General features: G+C 35.6%; 1 protein-coding gene across 1 annotated transcript; it reads right to left on the reverse strand.

Moving 5' to 3' along the window:
- Positions 1-272: 272 nt before the first annotated feature.
- LOC111025128 (TORTIFOLIA1-like protein 4) lies at positions 273-4,791 on the reverse strand. The gene is made up of 5 exons (XM_022302972.2): positions 3,802-4,791; positions 3,498-3,606; positions 2,598-3,163; positions 1,419-1,929; positions 273-1,174 (listed from the first exon to the last, which is right to left on the reverse strand). Exons 1-4 carry the CDS (start codon positions 4,633-4,635, stop codon positions 1,465-1,467), a joined length of 1,974 nt encoding a protein of 657 aa, XP_022158664.2. The 5' UTR covers positions 4,636-4,791; the 3' UTR covers positions 273-1,174; positions 1,419-1,464.
- Positions 4,792-9,355: the final 4,564 nt, after the last annotated feature.

The raw sequence follows: 9,355 nt of genomic DNA on the forward strand, positions 1-9,355 counted from the left end.
TTTAAGAACTGAGTGTTTGGATGTGCTTTGTTAATTGTTTTGTTTCCCTTATGTTGCAAAAAAAAAAAAAAAAAAAAAGAAAAGGTCAAGGGTACCCTCTTTCAATAATCTCCCACAAATCTTGTGAGACACACAACACTCCCATTTAAATACTTCCAATTGAATCTTGAAAGCCAAGCTAGCCATGTCATCTTTAACAAATAAGGCAGCCTCTAATGCCATTTTGTTGGAAGCCTAATGGGCACTCACAATAAAACACAATGGAAACAATATAACACAGAATCACAAGACTCAAGTGAGTAAGATCATTCACAAGAATTTGGAAGCAACAAGTGATGTATCAAAGATATCTCAAAAAACACATGATACAAATACTATTACTTCATACTCGCCATGACCTTCTCTTGAATTCGAACCCATCACTGTCTCGGCATGATCATTCATATATCTCCTGATTCATGAATTTAACTATACACAATTCATGCATCTGAAATTAAGTCTAGATTCATTTGTCACCAGATCTATTATGAACATTGAAGAGGTGTTGGATTCCAATGTCCAAGAATACATGCTCTTCACTGGTCCAAATATGCATCAAAATCAGAGGCGCCCTTCATCATTTGGTATTATGAAGAAGGATCATAATATCAAAACTTTTCACTAGTGTCTGGCCTATGTTTAGTTCTGTGTTTATGGTAGAGACAGAGAGAGGAGGCTGTCCAAAAGTATCTTTAAAAAATTTTCCCCTTGTGGCATTTAAGATGCATTTCAGTTTCTTCGGCTACTAATTCAGCAATCTAAAAGAGAACTGTGCTTGATTTTATGTTATTCACTGGCCAACACATACAAAGCCTGATCAGCTCTTTCTTTCTTTCTTTTTCTTTTTTCCTTCTTGTCAAAGAAAAGGTGTGAAAGAGAAGTGACAAGGCCAGAAAAGAGACGGAGTAAACAGTAAAGATTTTACTCTTCTTGTCAGTTTCACGTGGCAAAGAAGACAGCCTCTGGCATCACCATTATAATAGAAAAGGACCTCCGTGAAGACCTTCCCTTCAAATCTTGAGGTTAATGCCAAGTCTGAGAAGTCAAATTCCGCAAGATCCGTCCACACGAACTCGGTCATTCGTCGCTTTCAGCCTTTTCAGGACCACCCTGCTCGCTCTGATTAGGAAAAGGCCTTCAAAAATGGGTAATTTCAGTTCAGACTCGGTTGAGAAGACCAGAACATCAAAGGATAATAAGAAAATAACATAAGTAATTCGAGTTCAACTACAGATTCTGAGTCAGAAACAATGAGATGGAAAGCACGAGTTCATGAAATGTGATTGATGTTACACCATTTTAGTGTAGAGACCAGATTATATTTCGAGATAGAGAATTTAACATTCAGACAATTACAAAGAATTTAGATATTCAATTACCTGCTGATGAGATGTTTACGGCTAGTTTTGAAATGACTGAGGGAACCTAATCAGTCCCATTTGCATTGTAAATAGGCACACCATCATCCTCTTGGATTACAGACTTCAGTAATCTTTTCGGATACTGCCCCAAGTTTTCTCTAAGTTCACCATCGACGTCGGCCAACGGATTCACAACTAACCCTCCTCTACTTTGTGACCAGAATCTTTGGCTGTTCTGCTTAATTGATTCTGCAACAGAGTCTCTATCAGGGGTGTGATGCAGATCATTAGGCGGTGCCGTAGAACAGAACTTTGAACTAGAATACCGCCCTTCTGCTCTCCTCCAGAACTTGGAGCTTAAGAACTCTGCACCTGGCAGCTTGCAACATGAGTTTTCGGCAAAACCATTGTTGGGTACCCGTCCGCTTGACAAACCCAAGTCGTAAGATATTTCATCTAGTGCCATCTCCAGTCCATGTACTCGTTTCTCCAATGAATTCATCCCGCTCTGGGAACTCCCAATAAAGCTCTAGATCCATATGAAAAAAGAAAATTTTCAAATCAGAACGTTTGTTTAACTATCATCGAGAAATTATTGGCAGCTTGACAACCTCTAGTGGACAAAACGTTACTGTGCTAATGGATCAAAACACAATTACCACACATTATCCAACATTGTTGTGTGAACTTACCATTCATACATCTTATATGCACGGTAATTCAAACTTAAATATGTTCTTAAAACTTAAATCCAGAGAAAAAACAAAAATAATTCCCCCCAACCACCACCAACACCGCCAAACATGACCTACATACCCACCAAATGTGACCGACACTCTGACCTTCAACGTAGATAAAACATAGAACATTTAGTTGAGAAGTCCAAGACCAACTTGGAATGATTAAATGCCAAGCTTTCAGTCTCATTTGGAGGAAAATTTATAATTCATAGTGAAACTCGATAAAGAAGAAGTAGGTGATAAAAAAAATTGTGTAGATAATTCATGCATGGTCGTGGTAATGATAATTATGTTAAACTCATGTATACTAAGTCCGTTACGCCATTGTGCATTAGGAACTTTGAGGATGATGAATTAAGGAACAGGGGCCATATTGAAGTGCATAAGGCTAAAAAGGAGTAACATGCAACAGAATATACGGTAGTTTATATAGAGATGCTCAGGAAAATATTCATACCTGCAGAAGGTTTAAAAGGCTAGATTGTTGGTTCTCAATCTGACGAAGTTGGTCACGGATCAGAGAGATATCTTCAAAATCTTTGTGGCTCCCGAAAGTTTCTTCACTTGAGCTGCCAACAGTAACATCCGAGTCTCTATTCTCATGCTCCTCAAATGGAACCACACGAGACCCAGATCTCAAATTGCTGAACTTGTTAACTTTCTCGTCACGCATATCATTATAAAGAGCTCGTTTTGCATTAAGATGGGAATTTCCGATTGTACCAATGTTTCCAGAACCACTCCCAGCAGCATTGTTCTCAGAAGCAAATTTTGAAGAGGGGGAGTTTGATACTGCAATTTCGACGCTCCAATCGGAGGATTTCTGACGTTCCAGCTTGGATATTGGTGTGCTTGAAGTCTTATCTGTGCTCCTTGGACTAACCTTTTTATTATTGTTTGTCACACGTGATACACCCAATGGAGAGGACCTGCCAGTGGGAACTGTTTTCTTCAATGGCGTTCTCAAACTGTCTTCATGGGGGCATGTGGAAACGGGAGGAAAGCATCCACCATTGCCATTATCTGAACCGTAGGACACAAAAAAACATTAAAATGTGATACTTCACAGTTCACAGAAGCAAAATTCGCTCAATAACTTGGCGAACGAAATGGGACCATTAACATTGGATTGTACAAGCATCATATTGACAGCTGATTCACTTTGGCATAACAAAACTAGATCCAAGGATTTCGAACCAGAGGGTTAGTTCTTCCCTTCACATCTTCCGATTAAAATAAAAACCTAAAGTATCCAATTCTCAACATTCTTTAAACGACGATTATGTATGAACAATGACCAATTCAAAAATGACGTTCGATGGCCAACCCAAACTAAAGCAATGGTAGAATAAATTACCAGTGGGAGGAGATTTAGACAAAGATGCAGTAGAGACATCTTCAGAAGCGTCAGGAATCTCCTTCCATAACTCCAAAGTTTGGTTCATTGTCTCCCGAACAACCTTGATCTGTAATATTATACGTTGTCAATACGAAATTGTTTAAGAAGCTTCAGGAAAAGAAATGAACACTAAATTGCGGCTTAACCGTTAAATTTATTTTCAATTTTAACATGTAAATCCGCGGCCCCGATCAGAGAGTTCCCATTTGGTCTCTTTATGTTATCCCTAATTTTCCAAGCATCCAAAGGAACAACATATTACCTTATCGAATCTCCGACTTTCCAAAGAACTGATACACGATGCTTTATAATCTACAGCCAAATCCCTCTCAACCACGGCCACCCTCCCTAGAGTTTCTGCAGCCGCCTTCCTTACAGCCCAATCGTCATTGCTCAAGAATTCAACGATGCACGGCACCAGCCAGTCCAGTACGCTTCGACTCGTCGCACCACCAACACCAACGATACTCCCAATCAGCACCAGTAACGCAGCCTTCGCCTTAAATCCCTCGTTCTTCGCCAGTTTTCCCAACCTCGGCAAATTCTTCCGAAGCTGCGACACATCCGGCTCAGGCGCAGCCTCAACCGCTGCCGCGAGACACAGAGCGGAACCAATCTGCGAGTTGAGATCCTGCTCAAGCGTGAGCGTCTCCATCAACGGCTTCAAGAAAACCGAGAATGGCGGCTTCGTAATTTGAGACGACATCAAAGCGATGGCGTCAACGCAAGCAGATCGGATAGTAGAATCCGAATCACGGAGGCGACGAACAACAGTGGAAATCATCTTCGACAGAAACGGAGACAAAGCGTCTCCATGAGACTGAGAAAGAAAACCGAGAAGGTGCACGCACTGCTTCCTCACCGGCGATTTAGAGGACGCATCGGTATTATGAATGCAAGAGAGAAATGGCGAGAAGGAGTCGTAGGTAAGTCCCTTAGCAATGGATTCCAACTCATTCGCCGCCATAGCAAGAGTATCGCGGTCCTCAAGCTTGTTGAGACAGGCAATAACTCGTTGCTTGAGATCGTGATTCGACGCCGCTGCCGGCTGCGGCGGACTCAAAGAAGAACGCTTAGACAGAGACGACATTGCCATTAACAGCAAGAACAAGCCAGTTAATTCAGCAACATAAGCAACCGCGGTGGTGGTGGCGGCGGAGACGTTCCAGGTTCCGATGAGAAGGAGAAGTTAACGGCGGAGAGTGGGCGGCGTCTGTCGCCTGTCGGTAAAGAAGGCGAGTCCGTAAGCTTTTTAAATGTTTAGAGGGGAGGGGCAGCGGAGGGAATTTAATTTGCTGGCAATTATTTTTAATTTTTAATATTTTTGTAATTTTATATTATTATAGAGATATTATTAATTGAAGTGAGAAAGGACAAAACGCTGGTCCTTGTTTTTTTGTACAGTTCACTGCTGAAAAAAGAATTGGAAGAACAACAAAGAATTTTGTTAGTAACCAAACTGCACAGATTTTTTTTTTACCTTTTCTAATGCAGTTCATATATACATTATTATCTTTTTTTTTCAAAGGTTATATACATTCATTTCTTTTTTTAGTACAATAAATTTGACAATACGAGAATTTAAACTTGACTTAAAAAAATTAAGTAGATGCAGCGCTTAGGCACTGGTTACATATATAGATACGAGCTATTGAGGTAGGCATGTCGATGAAATGAAGTATGCTACTTATATCAACAAGTGGCGCAGTGGATGAAGGTACAATTTTCTTGATCTCTTTATCGGCTCAAACCTCCCTACGGAAGTACCATACGCCCTTTTTCCTTTTGTTTCATAGTAGATAGAAAGAATGAACCACACATCATTTTTAATACAGTGGTGATGTAGCACGCACTTAATGGCATGGAATATTGGTACTCTCGTAATACCAAAAAATTTTCCCTTCCCTTCCACATAGGGGTTGGAGCTTATTTATAAAAGGGAAAGAAGTAAAAACTTTTTTGTATTTATAGAGGGTGAGTGTGTATCTACACATATCTTTAGCAGTTATTCTATGTATTATTCATCATTCATAGTGAAATCTACAAAATTTTCGCAAGATATAATGATGAACATGTCTCTAAATCTTGATATATATACTCTCTAATCTCTGTCTCTTATCTCGTCTTTTCTTGCATTGCAATTTTACTTGTATTAACACTACATATAGAAAGAAAATTTAGACTCAATTGGAAACCACCCAATTTATCAGAGTTGGTATTAGAGCTTATAGTTTCAAAAAGAGCTATTGTAAAAGGAAGCCAAATGATGTATGAAGATTGAAGATTGGAAATCTACTAAAAATTCATCGTTAATGGCAGGTCGCCACAAAGCATTTCATCGTGCATGTGATGCAAATGACAATGTTAAATCTTATCGAGATAAATATTGGATGCAAATTTATAAAGTTGTAGATGATTGGTTCCTGAGAGAAAGGAAAGACCCAAGAGAAAGAATATATTAGAAACTTTCTATTAGAAGTTTTGAAGGCAGTCGTTTCCTGGCTGAGTGGCAAGAACTAGAAATCTCGTGGTATCACCTACCTCAACTCAGATAGGAATGTAGGAGACTTTTAAATTTTGTGGGGAATAACCATCAAATTGGTTGATTTGAAGCTCAGATGAGCGGAAAGAAAAGACATTGAAAGTGGGGTTAGACCAGAAAGGACGGGACTAAAACAAAATGCAACCAAAAGACATGGTCCCTAGGCATCGGTTGTAAAAACGCGGCCCTTAGGATTTGTTTACTATAAATAGTTGTTTTTAAATGGAGGGGTAAAAGTAGCTGATCATCCTAGATAATTTGAGGGTGCCACAATGAAATTTAAGATTATATGCAAATTGAAAGAAAAAACTTTGGTACCTTCCGATCATATAATTTATGTTTCCAAATACACATATTATTGAATTCTTTAAAAATTGACGAATAACACATTCAACATTCAATTTTATAAAATTTAACTTGTCATTTCAAGTGAAGTATTATTTTAAAGAATCGAAAAAAGAAATTAACTACCAATCATTTCTTTTTTCCTTTTTTTAATTAAAAAAACTAGAGGGTAAGGAATAAAAATAATCACAAAATAAAAATAAAAAAAATAAAACAAGAGGCAGAAAACTAGGAATGGGATTGTCATCTAATATATATATATATATGAAGGGTGGACAGAAAAAGTAAAAAATAAGTTTGATTGGACCACTTGAGATTTCTATTCATTTATTATTTTCATTTAAAATACATACATATTTCTATTTTCTTCTTTTTTTTTTTTCACAAAGAACGATAAAATAATATTATTTTAGAAATGAGAAGAAGAAGCAAGAAACTTGTTTTTGTTATTTTCAAAATTTCTGTACAATTTGAAGAATGTTTCTAATAAATGAGAAACAAGAAATATAAATAGTTGTCAAATACTTAGATTTCTTAATAAAATTGGATTATGAGAAACAATAAATGGAAACATTAACAAGTGGACCTCTAATAATCAAATTAATTTTGGGACCATTTAAAATCATTTTTCAAATCTGAAAAGATTAAATTGTCCATTTTTAAATTTCATAGACCGAATAGACACCAACGTCATACTCAAGGATTTAAAAGTGTATTTTATCCTAAAAAGTATATATTTTGTTCCAGGTCTAGAATTCAATTTTCTTTTATTATTTTTATTATTGTCTCGATTTTATTTTAAAAAAATAAAAAAATAAAGTTGGTTATTGCTTTAAAATATCGATAAAAGTATTTTTTTTCTAATTCAACACTATGTAAGGTGAGGATTTGAACTTCTAATATTTTAATTCATAATATATGTTTGAACTAGTAGAACTATGTTCATATCAAATTTACATTAATTACCACTTATACCTTAAGTTAGTGCCGGTAAAACCAACTATGTCAATCTTAAAGCGTAAGTTAAGTGGTTATTTCAACTCTTATACCTTCGATTATAGTAAATTCAACTATATCCATCTAACTCAATAACAGTTAAAAAGATATTTTTACTTTTTTTTTTTTAAGATTCATAGTTGGAATATCTAATTTGTATGTATAATTGTAGCGTCTCTTAAAAAAATGATGGCTTTTGTAAGTATATTCATAAATCCAAAGAAATGAGTTGGGAAATCTATTGGCTTCTCCTTCCATCCTCCATCCATTGCATGTGAAGAAAAATCCACCGCCGCCACGCAACCAAACATTGTTAACTTAAAACTGTCACTCACGTGACTCTCAAATCCTAACGCATTCAATGAACTTCACCCCCACAATCTTTCTTATTTTTCTTTTGAATAATTTGATTTTCCAAGATAGTCAATTTTATTTTTAGTTTTAAATTTTTTAAACTAAACCTTAAATTAGGAGTGAAGTTAATACCTCATCAAACACATCTAACGATACAATCAAATTAACCATTACCCCTGCAACAACAAGAAGGCCATAACGAGCCACGTGTCCATTTTTTATGAAGGAAAAGAAATCAATTACTCGAGAGTATTAATGTGTTACTTATTTAAACTCGGGATTATGAAAAAAATTATATTAAATTTAACCTACTAAATAATTAAGTGACGGAATATTGCTCAACTGGTTAAGACACCCATCTTTGACTAAAATAGCGTGAATTTGAATCTCACATCCACGTGTTAAACTCAATATATATATATATATATATATATGTATGAAAGGTACGAAGATACAACTTTTATATTTTGGCTCTCATTCTATTTTAGTTTATCAATTTTATTTGGTATAGGAAAAATAATTTGTGTAATGATGCCTCTTCGTCCTCTTTCTTTATTATTATTTTTTTATATTTTTAACCTAGGACTACTTAAAAGAAGTACAATGTCATAACTACTAAACTATGTATAGATTACAATAATGCTTTCAAAATATCAAGGAGTACAAAAGCTATGTATATATATATAGTTAAGGAAATATGAAAGTAGGAGAATGAAACTTCAATCTAGGAAGATAATATGCTCGGATTTACCGATTGGTAAAAGCAAATGAATTAAAGGAGAAGTTTTGAAGAAGCTTTATTAGTTTCCATCTTGACAATGAATTCAAAAACATTACATTCGTCTATAGCTTGATTGGTCTAGATATATATCATGGATAAAAAAGTCAGAATTTCGAACCTAAGTCCACGTGTCATCGGACTAATTAAAAAAACTCAAAAGGATAATAAAATGATAAGGTACATTAATCAGGCCCCACCAAACCGAACAAATCTCAGCCGTCTGATGCAACTCCATCAAGGTGATGCAATTGTAGGTGAAGGCGTAGGCAATCATACAATGGAGTTGCATCAGACGGGTGGGGCCTACAGAAAGATAAATTGGAGAATCTTGGTGGGGTCCACTGTTATCCGTATCAGCCCAACTACGCCGAAAACAGTAGAGTAGAGCCTGAGCCTATCAAGTTTTGTAACCTATTCTGTTTTATTGCCTGCAAACCCAAAGCCAAATTAGTGTCACACAATATCCATAGTCTCTAAATCCACATTTTTATTGTATGGTTAAAAAGTCGAAAAAAAGTTATTGACAAAATACCACTGGATCGTAATATTAATAATAAAAAATATTTAACTTGTTTGGAAATAGTTAAATGTTTATTTGTTAATTAAATTTTTTTTTGTGAATTATTTGATTTTTTAATGGTTTTTTTTGGATCTTAAAAGTTTTGTAAAATTTAAGATTTATACATTTTTTCAACGTTGATATTTCAAATAGTGTTTCTTAACTAGATTTATATCTACAATGTACCAGGAACATTACTAGGATAAAATTCATTTTTTATACCTAAATTTTGTGTAAAA

The sequence above is a fragment of the Momordica charantia genome (assembly GCF_013281855.1).
Source record: "Momordica charantia cultivar OHB3-1 chromosome 8 unlocalized genomic scaffold, Mcharantia_2.0 BLBB01000008.1, whole genome shotgun sequence".
NCBI classification, from domain to species: Eukaryota; Viridiplantae; Streptophyta; class Magnoliopsida; order Cucurbitales; family Cucurbitaceae; genus Momordica; species Momordica charantia.